The 19,309-nt window shown below is 51.6% G+C and overlaps 1 protein-coding gene and 2 non-coding genes across 3 annotated transcripts in view; all 3 read left to right on the top strand.

The window, feature by feature from the left end:
• Nucleotides 1–6,579: 6,579 nt before the first annotated feature.
• Nucleotides 6,580–6,720, top strand: LOC140899015 (U4 spliceosomal RNA). Its single transcript, XR_012155182.1, has one exon. It is a non-coding gene; the product is annotated as a U4 spliceosomal RNA (small nuclear RNA).
• Nucleotides 6,721–8,803: 2,083 nt separating this feature from the next.
• Nucleotides 8,804–8,944, top strand: LOC140899014 (U4 spliceosomal RNA). The gene has a single exon (XR_012155181.1). It is a non-coding gene; the product is annotated as a U4 spliceosomal RNA (small nuclear RNA).
• A 5,285-nt stretch (nucleotides 8,945–14,229) lies between these two features.
• The window catches only part of PXN (paxillin), a 62,940-nt gene continuing 57,860 nt past the window's right edge, over nucleotides 14,230–19,309 (top strand). Inside the window, exon 1 of the mRNA XM_073313316.2 lies at nucleotides 14,230–14,781. Within this exon, the coding sequence (XP_073169417.2) occupies nucleotides 14,769–14,781 (13 nt within the window). The 5' untranslated portion in view covers nucleotides 14,230–14,768. The remainder of the gene's footprint in view (nucleotides 14,782–19,309) is intronic.

The following is a 19,309-nucleotide window of genomic DNA, read 5'->3' as shown; positions in this document are numbered from 1 at the left end:
AGACATTAAAGTCTCATCGTTGGTGCTGCCCAGCTAAGGCAGGCTAGTGCCTACCTGTTTCAACACCGTGCTGTGCCCTGGAAGCAGCCAGCAGTGGGTCCAGCTTCTAGGCAGGGGGGCCGCAGGGCCCCGTTCGCTGCCCCTGCCCCGATGACTGGCACTGCACTCCTGGCCAATAGGAGCTGGGGTGGGGGGCAGTGCCTGTGCGTGAGAGTCACACTGAGCTGCTTGAGCGCCTCCGCCTAGGAACTGGACCTGCTGCTGGCTACTTCCAGGGACCAGCGCAGTCTGCAGTGCCAGGATAGGCGGGAAGCCTGCCTCTGCACCCCAGCTGCGCTGCTGACTGGGAGTCACCGGAGGTCAGTCTGTGCCCCAACCCTGTGCCCCAATCTCCTGCCTCAGCCCTGAGCCACCCCCAACCTAGAACCCCTACCTGCACACCAAACCCCTCATCCTCGGCCCCACCCCAGAGCCTGCACCCCCAGCCCAGAGCCCTGACACCCTCCCTCACCCCATACCTCTTCCCGAGCCCTGACCACCCCTAACCCAGAACCCCTTCCTGCACCCAAACCCCTCATCTCTGGCCCTGCCCCAGAGCCTGCACCCTCAGCCTGTTTGGTCAGCGTGGTGAGCTCAGCAGCATAGGTGACCATGCAGTCCCCCCAGAATCACAAATGAGCTCCATCATGGACCGAAAGGGAGACACTGGATCTGACTGCTGTATCGGGAGAAGAACCTGTGCAGGCCGAACTCCAATCAGAAAGAAGAAATGCTAATATATATGCCAAAATTGCACAGGGCATGGTGGAGAGAGGCTACAACAGGGACACACAGCAGTGCTGCATAGAGCTCAGGCAAGCTTACCAAAAGACAAAGGAGGCAAACGGTTGCTCCAGGTCAGAGCCCCATACATGCCACTTCTATGATCAGCTGCATGGCATTCTAAGGGGGACCCTACCACTACCCCACCACTGTCCGTGGACACCTACAAGGGGGGAGTCTCACGCAACAGGGAGGAGGAGGATGAGAATGAGGATGAGGGTGAGGAGGAGGAAGAGGAGAATGCGCATCAGGCAAGCAGTGAATCCGTTCTCCCTGGCAGCCAGGACCTTTTCATCACCCTGGAGCCAATACCCTCCCAAGGCAGGATGCCTGACCTTGAAACCGGAGAAGGCAGCTCTGCTGAGTGCACATTTGTAACTACAGTACAGGGTTTAAAAGCAATAGTATTTAATGTTTGATTTGCCCTGAAGAATTGGGATGCATTCGCGGCCAGTGCAGCTACTGGAAAAGTCTGTTAATGTGTCTGGGGATGGAGCGGGAATCCTCCAGGGACATCTCCATGAAGTTCTCCTGGAGGTACTCTGAAAGCCTTTGCAGAAGGTTTCTGGGGAGGGCTGCCTTATTTCTTCCTCCACAGTAGGACACTTTACCACGCCAAACTAGTAGCAAATAGTCTGGGATCATTGCAGCACAAAGCATGGCAGTGAATGGTCCTGGGTTTTGGTCGCATTCAAGCAACATTCGGTCTATATCTTTCTGTGTTAGCCTCAGGAGAGTGATATCATTCATGGTCACCTGATTGAAATAGGGGAATTTTTGTAAGGGAACAGTAAAAGGACCCCATTCATGCTGGGTTGTTTGCGCTTGGCTAAAAGGGATCATCCCAGAGGGGTAAAGGGATCATCCCAGAGAATAGCCACATGGGGGGGGTGGGGGGGTGGGAGGTGTGTACTGGACATCCACCCGAAAACCGCAGCCCCTCCTTTTAAATGTGAAACCCAGCCGGCATTGCTTGCTATGGGAAAGGATGGTGCTGCAGTTTGAAACCATTCCCACATGTTATGAAGGTGTAAGAAGTCAACCCCCCATACCAAAAGGCTTACCATGGCTGCCTGGAAACCGAATTCTGTTGCCCAGCTGTTTGTGATGTGTCACCATACCAGCAGGTGCTCAATATAAAAGGCAAAATGCGACCTTGTACCTAAAGTACATGTGCTGTCTGCTGTGAATTGCTTGATTCACTGTGAAAGAGTCTCCCTTTTGTTCTCAGAAATGTATCATCTTAAATTTTACTCTCTCTTTTTATCTCCCCCCAGGTGAAAATGTTTCTATGCTCACCCTATCACCTCTGTCCCTGAGGTTATCGCAGATTAGAAGGTGAAAAAAATGCACTTGTGATGACATGTTTTCCAAGCTCATGCAGTCCTCCCTCACTGATAGGGCACAGCTTAACGCATGGAGGCATTCAGTGGCAGAGGCCAGGAAAGCATTAAGTGAGCGCAAAGACCAGAGGCAGGAGGTGATGCTGAGGCTAATGGGGGAGCAAACTGACATGATGAAGCATCTGCTGGAGCTGCAGAAAAGCCAACAAGAGCACAGATCGCCGCTGCATCCATTGTATAACCTCCTGTCCTCCTCCCCAAGTTCCATATCCTCCTCACCCAGACGCCCAAGGACACGGGGTGGGAGGCTCCGGGCACCCAGCCACTCCACTCCAGAGGATGGCCCAAGCAACAGAAGGCTGTCATTCAAACAGTTTTGATTTGTAGTGTGGCTACAATAAGCAATGTGGCCTTGTCTTTCCCTCCTCCTGCACCCCACCAGACCCAGGCTACCTTGTCAGTTATCTCACTTCTTTTTTTAATTAATAAAGAAAGAATGCATGGTTTCAAAACAATAGTTACTTTATTTCCTTTGTCAGCTGTGATCGAAGGGGGGAGGGTGATTGGCTTACAGGGAATTAAAATCAACAAAGGGGGCAGGTTTGCATCAAGGAGAAACACACACAACTGTCACACCATAGCCTGGCCAGTCATGAAACTGGTTTTCAAAGCCTCTCTAATGTGCAGCCTAACTGTGCTCTTCTAATCGCCCTGGTGTCTCGCTGCTCAAAATTGGCCACCAGGCAATTTGCCTCAACCTCCCACCCCATCATAAATGTCTCCCTCTTGCTCTCACAGATATTATGGAGCACACAGCAAGCAACAATAACAATGGGAATGTTGGTTGCGCTGAGATCTAACCTAGTCAGCCAAACAACGCCAGCAAGCTTTTAAACATCCAAAGGCACATTCTACCACCATTCTGCACTTGCTCAGCCTGTACTTGAACTGCTCCTTACTACTGTCCAGGCTGCCTGTGTATGGCTTCATGAGCCATGGGAGCAAGGGGTAGGCTGGGTCCCCAAGGATAACTATTGGCATTTCAACATCCCCAACGGTAATTTTCTGGTCTCAGAAGTAAGTCCCTTCTTGCAACTGCTCGAACAGCCCGGAGTTCCTAAAGATGTGAGCGGCATGCACCTTTCCTGGCCATCCCATGTTGATGTAGGTGAAATGTCCCTTGTGATCCACCTGTGCTTGCAGCACCATTGAGAAGTACCCCTTGCGGTTTATGTACTGGTTGGCAAGGTGGTCCACTGCCAAGATAGGGATATGCATTCCATCTATCATCCCACACAGTTAGGGAACCCCATTGCAGCAAAGCCATCCAGTATGACCTGCACAATTCCCAGAGTCACTACCCTTGATAACAGAACGTCAGTGATTGCATTGGCTACTTGGATCACAACAGTCCCCACACTAGACTTGCCCACTCCAAATTGATTCCCAACTGACCGGTAGCAGTCAGGTGTTGCAAGCTTCCACAAGGCTATCACCACTCCTTCTCAACAGTCAGGACAGCTCTCATCTTGGTATTTCTGTGCTTCAGTGCGAGGGAAAGCAACTCACAAAGTTCAAGGAAAGTGGCCTTATGCATGTGAAAGTTTCGCAGCCATTGTGAATCATCCCATATCTGCAACACTATGCGGTCCCACCAATCTGTGCTTGTTTGCCTGGCCCAGAATCAGCATTCCATTGTATCAACCAGCTCCATTGCCACCATGATGTCCCAGTTGCCACAGCCCATGCTTTCAGGAACATCTGTGTCCATGTCCTCATCACAATCGTCCTCATGCTGGCTTCTCTTAGCCCGGTTCTGCACATACTCCAGGATAACGCACGAGGTGTTTACAATGCTCAAAACAGCAGCGGTGAGCTGAGCGGGCTCCATGCTTGCTGTGGTATGGCATCTGCATGGGTAACCCAGGAAAAAAGGTGCGAAACGATTGTCTGCTGTTGCTTTTATGGAGGGAGGGGTGACTGACGACATGTACCCAAAAACGCGACAATGTTTTTGCCCGATCAGGCATTGGGAGCTTAACCCAGAATTCCAATGGGCAGCGGAGACTGCGGGATAGCTACCCACAGTGCACTGCTCTGTAAGTCAATGCTAGCCATGGTATTGAGGATGCACTCTGGCGACTTAATGTGCTTAGTGGGGACATACACAATCGACTATAAAATGGATTTCTAAAAATCAGCTTCTATAAAATCAATCTAATTTCATAGTGTAGACATACCCAAAGCTTTTTTTCCTCGCCTCTGCATTTTATAGGGTCAATACAATTAGCTAATTAGCATAAAATATCCCAGAATGCTTCAGTATCTCTTCTTGTCTTTAAATTGGTAATAAAATTAGGGAAAGTCAAAGTCTGCGTTTAATTATAACAGAGGTCAGTTTACATTGATCTGATGGATGAAGACACTCCGGATCTTTTCATCTAGCCCCTGTTCTGTGAGCCCCCCGTTCTCTCCCCTCCATAATCCGAGCCAGCGTTGTGCCCTGCAGACAGTTGGCTTCCAAACCGCACCAAGGGAACAACTTTACATACTTGTGCTCCACATGTTTCACTTCCTCACCCTCGTGTCCTGCTCCAATACCAAGTGGTGGGAGTTTCTACCACTTTGAGACGGTGAGGAACCCCCGTGTGCCAGCCTCTATTTCACTCTGGTCCCACGCCCCGCCAGGGATATTGGTTGGTGGCTCCTTCATGGAGCTGTGAGCACAGGCCTGTGCCTAACACAATTCACCCCTATCCCAACACCTGCCCTTTTTGCAGCATGACGGAGAAGTTGGCACACACCTATCTAGAATGCATCAGGTTGCAGCTGAGGTTGTGGCTGCACTTTTCCCCACATCTTTTTGTATTTGCGCACTCTGTTTGTGTCTCCACAAAGTCCCGAGACACTCCTCATCAACCTCCTCCTGGCACTGGCCAAAGTGGCCATTTACAACGCCAGGAGGAGGATGCTGGAGGAGGGAGTGATCTGCCACTGTGGGTATTATTTTCGTTCCACCCTTGTTTCATGCATCTGGGCAGAGTTCCTCTGAGCAGCATCCGCTGGTTCCCTAGACAGAGTTGAAGAGCAGTAGGTGCTGTCAAGGGTTCTGTGCCTACCTGTTTCAACACTGCACTGTGCCTCAGAAGTAGCCAGCAGTGGGTCTGGCTTCTAGGCAGGGAGATCCCGGGGTTGCCCCCGCCCCAAGCACCGGCTCCGCACTCCCACTAGCCGGGAATTGGACAATGGGAGCTGGGAGGCAGGGGCAGTGCCTGCATACGAGAGCTGCGTGGAGCGGCTTGCGCGCCTCTGCCTAGGAGCCGGACCTGCTGCTGGATACTTCCGGGGTGCAGCGTGGTCTGTGGTGCCAGGACAGGCGAGAAGCAAGTTGCAGTGGGGGAGGTTTAGGTTGGATATTAGGAAAAACTTTTTCACTAGGAGGGTGGTGAAACACTGGAATGCGTTGCCTAGGGAGGTGGTGGAATCTCCTTCCTTAGAAGTTTTTAAGGTCAGGCTTGACAAAGCCCTGGCTGGGATGATTTAATTGGGGATGGGTCCTGCTTTTGAGCAGGGGGTTGGACTAGATGACCTACTGAGGTCTCTTCCAACCCTGATATTCTATGATTCTATGATTCTAAGCCTGACTCTGCACCCTGGCTTTGCCGCTAAAAGGGAGCCTCCAGAAGTAAGTCCACACCCCAACTCTGTGCCCCAACCCCCTTTTCCAGTCCTGAGCTCCCCTGAAACCTGGAACCCCTTTCTGCACCCCAAACCCTCATCCCTGGCCCCATCCCAGAGCACCGCCAGCCCAGAGCCCTGCCCCCTCCCACACTCCTGGCCCTGCCTAGAGCCCCCTCCCACACCTTGAACCCCTCATTCCTGGCCCCACCCCACAGCTCTCACCCCCACAACCCAAACCTCTGCCCCAGCTCTGAGCCCCTCCTACACCCAACTGGGTCCCCAGAAAAAAAGTTTGAAAACCACTAGTTTAGTCTGTGTTACTGAGGAGCTTGTTTTCGTTTTCTGATGCTTTTTCTAAGGAAAGAATGAAAGTTCTATGAGACAGATCAAACTGTAAATGATCCAGTATGATGTTAATTTGATAATTTAAATTAGGGTCTTTTTTTTTTTTTATTATAGTCCTAAACTCTTTTGTTTGCCTCAGCACTTATCAATACAATTAGCTAATTAGCATACAATATCCCAGAATGCTTCAGTATCTCTTTAAATTGGTAATAAAATTAGGGAAAGTCAAAGTCTGTGTAAATATCTTATTGTATAATTATAACAGAGTTAGGTTTACATTGAGCTGAAGGAAGAAAGTTTTCAGGGCATTTTGAGGTCTAGTGAAAACTCCCTTTAACCTAAAGAGTGATCAGATTTTAGTGGTTTGTAAGATTGGGGAGTTTTCTTTAGCTTTGCGCAGTGGCAGTATCATAGCCAATGAGGTTAATCCGAGGCGTGATTATTGCTAGTTGAAAACTTTTCCCAATACCCCGCCATGACGACTTGAAATATAGTCGGCATTGGCAATTTTTGACAGTCTCATGTGAGACTGATATTGTGGTTGTAAAGTCAGACTTCGTTTTTGTTTATTGTTGGTCTTATTAATCGCTTTTTAAAGGTGTCTGGGTTTTGAGTGCACCTAGTGGTCAGTGGCGTGTTGTTTTAACTGACAAGCTTGGAGTGGCTTTTTGTTTTTTTCTGTAGCTCCCGTTGGGCTAAAGCACGGCCGCTTATCGGGATGGGCTCCTGAATAGCCGTGTGTACGGACTGGGCTGTTTGTTCAACCAGGAACTGTCTCTTGAGAATTCAGTTTTTGGCCCCTCTCGCAGGTACACCGGGCTCCTAAGGAGCCCTGCCGTCAGTGGGGTTAAGGGACAGTTTCCCAGTGCAGGACCCCCAGCGCACTGCGGCGGAGGCTGCGAGCTCCGGGTGTGAACGTCACCCCGAGGTACTCGCCGCGGAGCGGGGGATATGACTCCGAGTCCTCGGGTCTTCCGCCGCGCCGCAGTGGAGCAAAGCTACCACTTGGGACGCTCCCCGCGCAGAAGGGTTGAGAGACCCCGGGTAACGGATCGGGGGGCGCCCCTCAGCGGCTTGTCCCGCGCCCCGGGTAACGGATCGGGGGGCGCCCCTCAGCGGCTTGTCCCCCGCCCCGGGTAACGGATCGGGGGGCGCCCCTCAGCGGCTTGTCCCCCGCCCCGGGTAACGGATCGGGGGGCGCCCCTCAGCGGCTCGTCCCGCGCCCCGGGTAACGGATCGGGGGGCGCCCCTCAGCGGCTCGTCCCCCGCCCCGGGTAACGGATCGGGGGGCGCCCCTCAGCGGCTCGTCCCGCGCCCCGGGTAACGGATCGGGGGGCGCCCCTCAGCGGCTCGTCCCGCGCCCCGGGTAACGGATCGGGGGGCGCCCCTCAGCGGCTCGTCCCGCGCCCCGGGGAGCGGATCGGGGGGCGCCCCTCAGCGGCTCGTCCCGCGCCCCGGGGAGCGGATCGGGGGGCGCCCCTCAGCGGCTCGTCCCGCGCCCCGGGGAGCGGATCGGGGGGCGCCCCTCAGCGGCTCGTCCCGCGCCCCGGGTAACGGATCGGGGGGCGCCCCTCAGCGGCTCGTCCCGCGCCCCGGGTAACGGATCGGGGGCGCCCCTCAGCGGCTCGTCCCGCGCCCCGGGTAACGGATCGGGGGCGCCCCTCAGCGGCTCGTCCCGCGCCCCGGGTAACGGATCGGGGGGCGCCCCTCAGCGGCTCGTCCCGCGCCCCGGGTAACGGATCGGGGGGCGCCCCTCAGCGGCTCGTCCCCCGCCCCGGGGAGCGGATCGGGGGGCGCCCCTCAGCGGCTCGTCCCGCGCCCCGGGGAGCGGATCGGGGGGCGCCCCTCAGCGGCTCGTCCCGCGCCCCGGGTAACGGATCGGGGGGCGCCCCTCAGCGGCTCGTCCCCCGCCCCGGGTAACGGATCGGGGGGCGCCCCTCAGCGGCTTGTCCCGCGCCCCGGGGAGCGGACGGGGGGCGCCCCTCAGCGGCTTGTCCCGCGCCCCGGGGAGCGGATCGGGGGGCGCCTCTCAGCGGCTTGTCCCCCGCCCCGGGGAGGATCGGGGGGCGCCCCTCAGCGGCTTGTCCCGCGCCCCGGGGAGCGGACGGGGGGCGCCCCTCAGCGGCTTGTTTCCCAGTCGGACGGAAGAGAGGCCGTTCCCTCAGACTCGCACAGGCGCGCCGCCCTTGCCCCAGCTCCGCTGTCCCGCGGGCTGACAAGCCAGGAAGCGCCTGCTCCCAGTTCCCGGCCGCCGCCATTTTCTCCGCCCCACCCCCATTCTCTGGTGCCTCCCTCACTAGTTTCCCGCCTTCCACCTCCTCTAAAGCTGCTTCGGCTGCTGAATCCGCCTCAGGCAGGCTCCGGCCTGGCGACGTCAATATCTAATTTGCATAGCAACTCCCAGAGATCTCTGCGGCGATCTGATGGTTTTGAGTGACATGAAGGCGCTGAACCCCTCAACCCTGCTGGATTTGGCTGGCACTCCTGGGTGTCAGAGGCGGTGTTCCTCAGGGCGGCTCGTACCCGACTTGCCGCCCCGTTATACCAGCGTTCCCCCTAACTGAGGAGACCATGATCCGTCGAGGGGCTGCGACGGCGGCGAGCTTATCGTTAGCTTTGCGCAGTGGCAGTATCGTAGCCAATGAGGTTAATCCGAGGCGCGATTATTGCTAATTGAAAACTTTTCCCAATACCCCGCCATGACGACTTGAAATATAGTCGGCATTGGCAATTTTTGACAGTCTCTACGGAGACTGAATGATGTTGGTTAATATTAGATTCAAACGGGCTTTAAATATTCATGTTTCTTTAAGCAATTTTTGTTTATTGGTGGCTTTTATACTTGTTGGAGGGTAGTCTGTTTTGTATTCGGGATAGAGGCACGTATATAATTGTTTGTCTACTCTACTGTTTGTGCTAGTTTTATGTTTGTTTATTGCTTTTTTAATGGCTTTCATAAATCATTTTTATGGCCTTTTCTGCCACCTCTGTTTGTATAAAATCTGGTAATTTATCAAGTACATAGAAGTTTATTGCATCTATGTGTGATAGAGATGTATGCTTTTATTCCCTTTATTTTTTGCCACAATCTGTTCCTGCTAATAAAATATTTTAATAAGCTGAGAGCAACTCTAACATTAATTTTAAATAAGTCTCATTTTGTATTTCCACAGCTATTGAAAGGGGAATGAAAATTAAAAGGAGAGAAAGCAAAAAAATACTAGAGAAACCTCTTCAGCAAAGTAAAGACATTATATATGAAATAACAAGGAGCCCAGTTGCACCTTAAAGACTAAGGTATATTCATTTCAGAGTAGCAGCCCTGTTAGTCTGTATCTGCAAACAGAAAAGGAGTACTTGTGGGACCTTAGAGACTAACATTTATTTGAGCATAAGCTTTCCTGAGCTACAGCTGTACTCCTTTTCTTTTAACATATGTTGAAGGCCAATTTAGTCAGGGTGGATGTAGTTCACTCCCAATAGTTGATGAGGAGCTGTCAATACCAAGAGAGGGAACATTGCTTTTACAGTGAGCCAGCCTAGGGGGGTGCTAGGGGACAAGAGCTGAGGAAGCATTGTTCTAAATCAACCATAAAAATGTTGGCATACTGTGGGGCCATGCGGGTACCCATCGCAGTGCTGCTGACTTGAAGGTATAGGTTGTCCCCAAATCTGAAATGGTTGTGGGTGAGGACAAAGTCACAAAGCTCAGGAACAAACCTACACAGACACACCCCTAGAGCCTGGACCAGAGGTATTCTATCTGCTACCCAAGATCCATAATCCTGGAAATCCATCCCATCATCTCAGGCATTGGCACTCCTACAGCAGGATTACCTGGCTATTTGGACTCTCTCCTCAGACCCTATGCTGCTAGCACTCCTAGCTATCTTTGAGACATCACTGACTTCCTGAGGAAACTACAATGCATTAGCAATCTTCCTGAAAACACCATCCTGGCCACCATGGATGTAGAAGCTCTTTACACCAATATTCCACATGAAGATGGACTACAAGCTGTCAAGAATAGTATCCCTGATGTAGCCACAGCACACCTGGTGGCTGAGCTTTGTGACTTTGTCCTCACCCACAACCATTTCAGATTTCCCTCTCTTGGTATTGACACCTCCTCATCAATTATTGGGAGTGGACTACATCCACCCTGACTAAATTGGCCTTCAACACTGGTTCTCCACTTGTAACTCCCTTCTCTTCATGTGCCAAAATATATTTATGGTTGTATCTGTAATTTTCACTCCATGCATCTGAAGAAGTGGGCTTTTTACCCATGAAAGCTTATACCCAAATAAATCTGTTTGTTTTTAAGGTGCAACCGGACTCCACGTTGTTTTTGTGGATACAGACTAACACGGTGACCCCTCTGATACTATATATTAAATAAAACCAGTCAGAGGCTAATACCGCCAGCAGGGAGAAGGCTGGGATTTCCTTCCACAGAGGCCTGAGAATGAAGAGTTGGGGGTGACACACAAGACCCTTCTGGAGAGTTCAGAGGTATTTCAATAGCTTCTAGAGACTGGTTTGAATATACCCATACTACATCACATGATGTCAAGCAATGTATTAGAATTTACTCACTTATAAAAGTGATCTTAGACTTTTACCATGAAGAAACCATAGCCTTTTATCTTGGAAAAAGCACCTGCTGATTACTGGTTAGCTGATCCTAATGGGCTAAATTCTGTGTTGTGGCTGCCATTGTCTTTAATGCATAGATATATTATGTGGACAGTACCCATCTCACACCTTTCACATCATGATAGATCATCAGGTACTTACATCACATCACAGCCTTAGTTGCCATGGGTTGAATCCCTGTATTGAAGAGGGCATCTGCAATCCTTCATTTTGTGCAAATTTAGTGCAGCTTTTGAGCGGTTGACTCATTGCCTATCTGACTCCCCTATCTCAAAGCTCAATGAACAAATGTATTCCCTATTTGCATGGCTAGGGATCCAGAGCATTGGAGAGAAACAGATGGATGGTCTAAGTGGTTTGAGTAGAGAAGGGGGAGCCTGGAGCCTCTGACTGCCAGATATGGGGATTGAATGACAGGGGATGGATCACTTAATAAATTGCCCTGTTAGTAGGGCGAAGGTGGGGTAAGGAAGCCTACCTCTGTACTGTACTTGCTCTATTAAAAAAACAATGACTTTATTTTCCAGTGTTGCCCATTTGGCATCTTTCACCAGAAATGCAGTCATTTTCTTTAAGGATATGGCTTCACTACATAGTTAACTCAAGTTACTCCTCTTGAGCTACAAAAACCTTCATGTCTGCCTCGAGCCAGATAGCAACACACTGGGAATGTGTTCTCTGGCTTGCCATTCTAGTCAGACAAAGTTTGGTACCAGAGCGGGAGAACTGCATCTGTTAGCACTAGATACCACACACGAATGTGGGGACTGAATGCCAAACTGGCACATGTGAAGTGGGAAGTGATGTCTGTTCCTGAAGCAGAGAAGAAGTAGATGACAAGAATATTCAGCTGAGGAGGCATTGTGGAAAGGCATTGGAGGACTAATAGAACCCATATTAAGTTAATGTGGGCCTACACTAACAATTGGTCATGCTAGCAACTGATATCTTATGCTCACTCAAGTTTTAGCCTCTTCCAGTTAACTCAGGTTAAAAGCACCAAGGCACTCAAGTGAGGCAGTTTTGTGTATGGGTGGGACTTGAATTAAGGGGACCACTTGAGTCTATAACTTGAGCTAACTTGCCGTGAAGACAAGTCCCTTAGAGGTTTGATTTAAAAGCTGTTTTACTGGAAAATCATATCACCAGTGGTGATGGCCTTGCCAGTTCTACTTCACCAGGCATTTCACACAGAGCTCAATTCAGCAGCTAGAGCAAAGTCTGTTTCCTAAGGGCCCAATTCTGAGAGGTATTGAGGCCCATTAATTTCAATGGCAGTTGCAAGCAATCAATAACATCCAGGATCCGGCCAATTCTGCGTTTGCCTTTCATGTCTTGACACATACTTGTTCAGAAGCAATGAGTCCTTCTTCTACAATGGCCCTGGACTGTTGGTTTAATGTTGTGCTTATTTACACTCTGAGATTTTAACAGGATGGCACTGGATGTAAATCAGCTCAGAATTGGCCTTTGAAGCTAGTCCCTTCTTGTTGCCTTCTTCTTGCCTATAACCTATCTGAATCTCTAAATCCATACTGTAGTCTTTCCAGCACACATAACCTAATTCTCCATTAGGTGGTTAGTGATATAATCTTTATCAACAGCAGTAATTACTGTTGTACTATTGTTTTGTACATAGAATCAAAGCTCATCACTTCCAACCAAGAATTTAACTGGTTAGTGCAGCCTAGCCTACCTTAATGTGCATGATGCAGGAAAAATACAGCTCCCTTTACCATATATGGCTATTTTCACTAATCGCTTGACTACTCTATGTCCCTGGATGACTTTAGAAATTAAAAAATGCAGACTAGGCATCAATACAAATGCACTGCAGTTTATTTTGTATTCACACTAAGATATAGAACACAGCATACACCAAGAAAGATGCCTGTCACTCGTTCCTGGGAAGCAAAATGTAGATTCCAAGGAAGCTGGGTGGCAGTGCTGGGAAAGAAAGACAGGATTCCTGTGAATTTAGGACTTCCAAATTACCAGCCGCAACTGCAACACTCCACGGTTGTGTGTCTCTATGCCTGAGAACCACAGATCCCCAAGTCATCTCGCTATGTAACACTGCAATATACCAACAGTAACAACCTAGAGACAATAATAGCCAGGGCATCAGACTTTAGATAATAGCAACATGGCCAGACTACATGCACATGGTGTTTTAAATGTCTGTTTTGTCCCAGGTTACTGGGAGTTTCTTAACTCACGCCCATGAGACTTCATAGCAAAGCACACACGTATAAGTTTTATATATTAATCATATTGGCATCACAATGATAACCATACAGCACTCTCTAAGCTCTCTATGTCCTTTCCCATCATATATGGGATGCAGCATAAACCTGGGATGAATTTCTGGAGGCTGCTGATTATTCTAAAGTCTCGGCCAGGAACAGGGAGAGGATAGTGCAGTATCCCTTGACCTAATGACAATACTTTTTAGTAGGGGAAATAATGATGTCTACTGGACTGTGTTAGCCAGGAAACTGGGTGTGCCTGTGTTTGGAGAGTGAAAAATAAAGCACAGGGTATTGTTAGTAGTTGACTGCAAGGTCTCTGTGTTTTCTTTACAAAAAAGTGCAATCTCGCATGTGCACACTACACTACAGGACATGCAGTGAGGCTTTAAGAACATACCCTGACTCATTAGGTTTCATTTTTAGGAAAAGTGGTGCACAAGTGGTGTTCTCTGAGTTCCCTATCCCTTTGGCCTTTTCTACACTGCCAATTCTCAGGAAATTGCTCACCAGTGCCAGTGACTGTTTTTAACCATCCTGTCATCTGGAGTACAATAAGATAAGAGGACAGAGTGGTACAAATACTAGCTGTGACAGAAGTGGGGCTGCCTTGTAATAATTTGTGAACGCTGTATGGTTGATATGGTTTGGACATTTACTGTATGGATATACGAGCTTAATTTAATAGGCAGTTGTAAGGAAAAGCAGTCAGGATGGAAACAATGGCTGAGGGTGAGCCACCCCACAGTAAATACCTGGCGGCCCTTATGGGACAGTGGCAGAGCCATTGGCTCTGAGGCATCTGGCTCTATCTCCAGCTGAGGCTACTGAACTGATTTGGACAAGCAAGGCTAAGGCCTGGTAACCGACAAGAACAAAGGAGCTTCTAGCCGGATCATCAGGGACTCCCTCCCTCTCTCAAGAGGGTAAGAGTTGGGGAGCTGTTTGGGGAAACCAGACTGACACAGCTGAAGAAGTCAGGTAGGCTACCATAAAGGGATGGTACATCATGAGGTAGACTCGACAGACATGTAGATTGTTAAAGCAACCAGGAGCCCTTGTGGCACCTTAGAGACCAACAAATCTATTCGGGCATAAAACTTTCCTGGGCCGCAGCCCACTTTCTTGATCGTCCCGCCAGGCTGGGAGCTGGAGTTCCCAGGCTCACCACCAGGTGGCAGTCCCTCAGCCGCCTCCGTCGTCCGGTGCCCCGAAGAAGCCAGGGGCCGCCCAGCGCCGCCGAGGGGCACTGCGCAATTCATGGCTCCCGCTGGGGTCCAGCACCTCTGGACCCACCGCAGGGCGCAGCTCGGCCCTGGCGCCACCCCGCGGTCGTGTCCACCGTGCTCCACGCCGCAGCACAGACCCCCGGCCAGCGACGGAGCATCCAGCCACCAAGCACCACGCGGCACCCTGTGGCACCGCCCCGCCGCGCCAGGCTGCCTCCGTCCTGACCCCCCCGCCCGCCGGCCCCAGGCTGCGGCTCCGCGCCCGGCCCTGGCTCCGGACGGGAGCTGACGTTCTCGGACCCGCCACGAGGGGGCAGCGTCCCGGCGCCCGGCCGCTCGGGGGGCGCGCACGCCGTCCAGGCGGTGCGGGAGCGCGCCCGCGCGGCTGGCCGAGAAAGTTGCTGCGAGCGGAGCGCGGCGGCTGCGGGCCCGGGCGGATCATGGACGACCTGGGTGAGTGCGAGACCCGGGCACGGTCCATGGGCGATCACCGTCCCTTCTGCCCGCACCCCCTCAGCCCCACCCCCCCCGCACCCCCTCAGCCCCTCCCTGGCCTCTGCCCGCACCGCCTCAGCCCCTCCCCCCTTCTGCCCGCACCCCTCAGCCCCCCCTCCCCCCTTCTGCCCGCACCCCTCAGCCCCCCCTCCCCCGGCCTCTGCCCGCACCCCCTCAGCCCCACCCCCTCGCCCGCACCCCCTCAGCCTCTGCCCGCCCCCCCCCAGCCCCCCCCTCCCCCGGCCTCTGCCCGCCCCCCTCAGCCCCACCCCCTCGCCCGCCCCCCCTCAGCCCCCCCTTTCCCCCGGCCTCTGCCCGCACCCCTCAGTCCCCCCCACCGCCCCTCAGCCCCACCCCCTCGCCCGCACCCCCTCAGCCTCTGCCCGCCCCCCCTCAGCCCCCCCCCTCCCCCGGCCTCTGCCCGCCCCCCTCAGCCCCACCCCCTCGCCCGCCCCCCCTCCGCCCCCCCTTTCCCCCGGCCTCTGCCCGCACCCCCTCCGCCCTTCCCCGGCCTCTGCCCGCACCCCCTCCGCCCTTCCCCGGCCTCTGCCCGCACCCCCTCAGCCTCTCTCCCCCCTGCCTGCACCCCCACAACTCTTTTCAGCCCACCCCTCAACCCCCAGCTTCTGCCTCAGCCTCTCCTCCCCACCTGCACCCCCACAACTCCTTCCAGCCTGCACCTCCCCTGGACTCTCCCCCGCTTGCACCCCTTCAGCCCCTCCCCCACCTGCACCCCCCACAACTCCTTCCAGCCTGTAACCCCTCAGCCCCTCTCCCCCGCGTGCAGCCCCTCAGCTCCTCCCCCTGCCTGCACCCCTTCCAGATCGCACCCCTCACCGGCGTCTCACTGCACCTCCATCTCCTCTGCCCCCAGCCTGTATCCCTAACCCCTCACTGGCCTCTCTCTGCCTTCTCTTCAGGTTCTCCCCCACCCCATTCCCCCTTCCAGCCCATACCCCTCACCGGCCTCTCCCTGCATCCCCCTCAGCTCCTCCCCCCATCTGCACCCCCACAACTCCTTCCAGCCCTCACTGGTCTCTTCCTGCACTCCCCAAACCTCCTCTTCCCCCAGCCCGTATCCCTAACCTCTCCCTGGCCTCTGCCTGCATCCTTCTGAGCCCTTCTCCTCCAGCCCACACGCCTAACCCCTCACCGGCTTCTGCCTGTATTCCCTTCAGCCTCTCCCCCCCAGCCTTCAGCCTTCCCTCCCCAATCTGATTGTACCCCCACCCCCTCTTCCTCAGATTGTGTACCCCCCCGTTGCACATCCACACACCACTGAGCCCCCTCCCCTCCAGCCTGCACCCCAAGTCCCTTCAGTACACACCCCTAACCTCTCACCTGCCTCTGCCTGCATCCCTCACAGCCCCCAATCCACAAGCCCCCGTCAGCCCACACCCTTTCCTTTTCAGGCTGCACCCCCCAATCCCTTCAGCCCACACCCCACCCTGTCACCTGCCTCTGCTTGTACCTCCCTCAGCCTGCATCCCCCTCACTCCATCCCTCAGCCTGCAACCCCAAGCCTGCACCACCTCTGCCTATATCCCCTGCATCCCCCATGCACCCTCAAGTCTGCCCACCTATGCACCCGCTGATCTTGCATCCCCAAGACCCCCTTCAGCCTGCACCCCCTCCCCCACATCCCTCAACCTGCACCTCCTTCATTTCTCCTACATATGCTTATCCCTAAGCCTGTGCCCCCAGATCTCCCCCAGCCTGCAACCCCTCACAAGCCTCTGCCTACATCCCCCTCAGCCTCTCCCCCCTGAACACATCTCCCTGAGCTTGCAGCACCCCCATCTCTCACTTTTCTACACCCCCAATTGGTTTTGTAAACCTGCTTGCGCCTCCACCTCCCCTCCCTCCCAGTGTGTATCCCACTCCACTCTTTCCTAGCTTTTACCTCACCACTGGCCTGTACCCTGCTTGTGCTCTTCCATTATTGTGCACCCTGTCTCCAATTGATCTGCCATAGCCTCCCCACCTTTCCCTTGTGCACATATTAGACTGCTCACCCTTTCCTCTGCTTGTATTCTGACCAGGAAATTGCACCTTCTCTTTCAATCAGTTTGCACCTTGACCACGCTTGTGCGCACACATTTCGTTCCCTTTCCATTGCTATAGTGTCTGGCTTCTGTTTTTAGGCCTGGCTTGCATATATAAAGTGATCTCTTAGGAACCTTTGAGATGAAACTGACCAGCAGACTTTGCAATCACATTGCAACCATGATGCAATCATATTCAGAATTTATTCTGTCATCATGTCCTTTCTCTGCTGCTCCCTTAGGTGCAGAGCAACCTTATGAACCATTCACAACTCCTCTGTAGAGGAGTATGTCAAACAACTGGCTTTATGCGAAAGATCTGTAGAATCTCTGTTTACCTCCCACACCTTATCAGGGAAGGAAGATGGATCCCCAGAAATTCCCTAGTGTTCTGGGAGATGTTAGGGTGACCAAGTTCTGCTTATGAAACTGATTAAATCAAGCACTGGGGTAGGGCTGCAATCCATTACTTTCATCATACCTTTAATAGAAACCATACATTCCCTTAAGATCTGCTCCAAGAAAATCACAATTTTATTACTGGACCCAGAAGCTTGAATTACAGTGCTAGCTTCAAGCCGGCAGTAACACCTTCAGAAAACATAGTCTAAACTGGTTTGGGATAAAACTGTTGAGAAACAGTCAGTTGGTGTTTGGGAGGCATGCTGCAGCTCTAACATTCATGGGGAGCAACAGTTCCCTTCTTAGTGAGCAAGCCCCCTCCCAGATGGAAGTGGTCAACAGCCTAGTTAGATGTTGGAGAAGAACCTCCAATAGCATCAAACTGATAGTTGTATCTTAGGAGGAGGCAGTCCTGTTTTTTTTTGTGGGGTTTTCCCTCATATCCCACAGCTCAGGCACCTTTCAGAGATATGGTTTTGGCCAAGTGGTGTTTGGCTTTTAGTGCCAGGTTTTCAGTGCGTTCTTACTAGTAATGTATCCCTAGTGATTTATTGGCTTGCTGAGGAGTATCTTCATGGGTGAGCACACAGATAATGTTTTAGGACCATCTTAGAGCCTTTCCTACATGCTTCTAAAGCCATAGGAGTTGAGCTGTGCCAGCTACAGCTGTTACATTCCTTAAATTCAAAGTGCTGTGCCATCTGGCCAGATAGCTTATTGCTTGCATCAATAGTGGCTTTTTCCCTCCATCTAATATCTCCATAGAGTGGGAAGATTAAAGGTGAATTGCAGAAGTCTGAAAAATTGGGTTTGTGCCCTTTTTGTGGTGCTTTACAATGTATAAAGAAGACCTGAAAGCTAATTTTTTGTTTTGCTTTTGTTTTTTATGTTAGAAATATCTGAAATTTCAAGTAGAGTCTTCTCTGGTTTTATAGGAGTTGTTGGGTGTACATTGGGAATTTTTTCATACTTCGATTTAATTGATACAAGTGTTTGAATCTTTAATGAAGGTGTCCTTCCTCTCAAGTGCTCCCTGGATGTTAGGAGTTAAATATGCTGGCATGAGCAGACACAAAACAGATTTAAAAAAAAAAGTGAATTAAAAATCCATTCCTCTCTCAGCAGTTCAAGTTTTGCTTTTCTGCCATGTCATGACTGTAACAGTTCTCCATTTGTCCATAGAGTCTTCCAGGATAGACAAGGTCTGAATAGCTAAATATAAAAAAGTAGAATCCTCTCTCCCTCTTAACAGCTTTTCATATCTATAGTATCCACCATAAAGAAGTGAACCTGCTGCAAGCCCAGTTACTTTTCCTGTTGCAGATCATTGTTAACATGAAAGCTGTCTACTCTTTATAATTATGTTAGTCTTTGGGAACCGAGAGGAGAAAGGATAGTGTGTCGGATGGTATGGGACAAAGTAATGCTTGGTGTAAGTCTGCTGAAGTGAAGTTACATCATGGGTGAATTTGACTATATTGCTGAAACTTTTGAACCTATTGAAAAAATAGTGTGGAGAGACTTATGCATTGAAGAGGAGGATCCAGAAGAATCCTACTTTCATGCTTCTTGTGAGTAGAGATCAGGAAAGGCAGCTATCATGAAAGGTCTGTGTGAATGGATCTTTGTTGTTTTAGGGGTTTGTTTACAGCAAGTAAAGATTGCTATTGCTTTTTCTCCAGTGTTAAAGGAATTTGTCTTCCAACACACAGGCCATGCCAGAAACTGTTCAGAAATTCTACAGATGAAACTTGTACGTCACAGTGAATGAGAAGTCTGTGGTGCAATGCATTCTTTGTGTGAGCACTGTTATACACTAGAGCAGCACATGGGGACAAAAGGGGAGTTTGCGCAGGTGAGAGATCTATTTAGATCTGTGTCCCTTGCTCTTTTGAAGAGATTGGTGCATATCATAGACAGGTTTTTGGAAGTTGATTAGGAAGGTTGGTGACTGGGTTTCTCTTTCTGAAGTGTCATAAACCAGTGTGGAAAATGAAATTACTTTCTTAAAAAGAGGGAAATGTCTGCATTATTTTTGG

The sequence above is a fragment of the Lepidochelys kempii genome, chromosome 15, assembly GCF_965140285.1.
Source record: "Lepidochelys kempii isolate rLepKem1 chromosome 15, rLepKem1.hap1, whole genome shotgun sequence".
NCBI classification, from domain to species: domain Eukaryota; kingdom Metazoa; phylum Chordata; order Testudines; family Cheloniidae; genus Lepidochelys; species Lepidochelys kempii.
The sequence above is the reverse complement of the archived record's forward strand: the minus strand, read 5'-3'. Positions and strand labels throughout refer to the sequence as shown.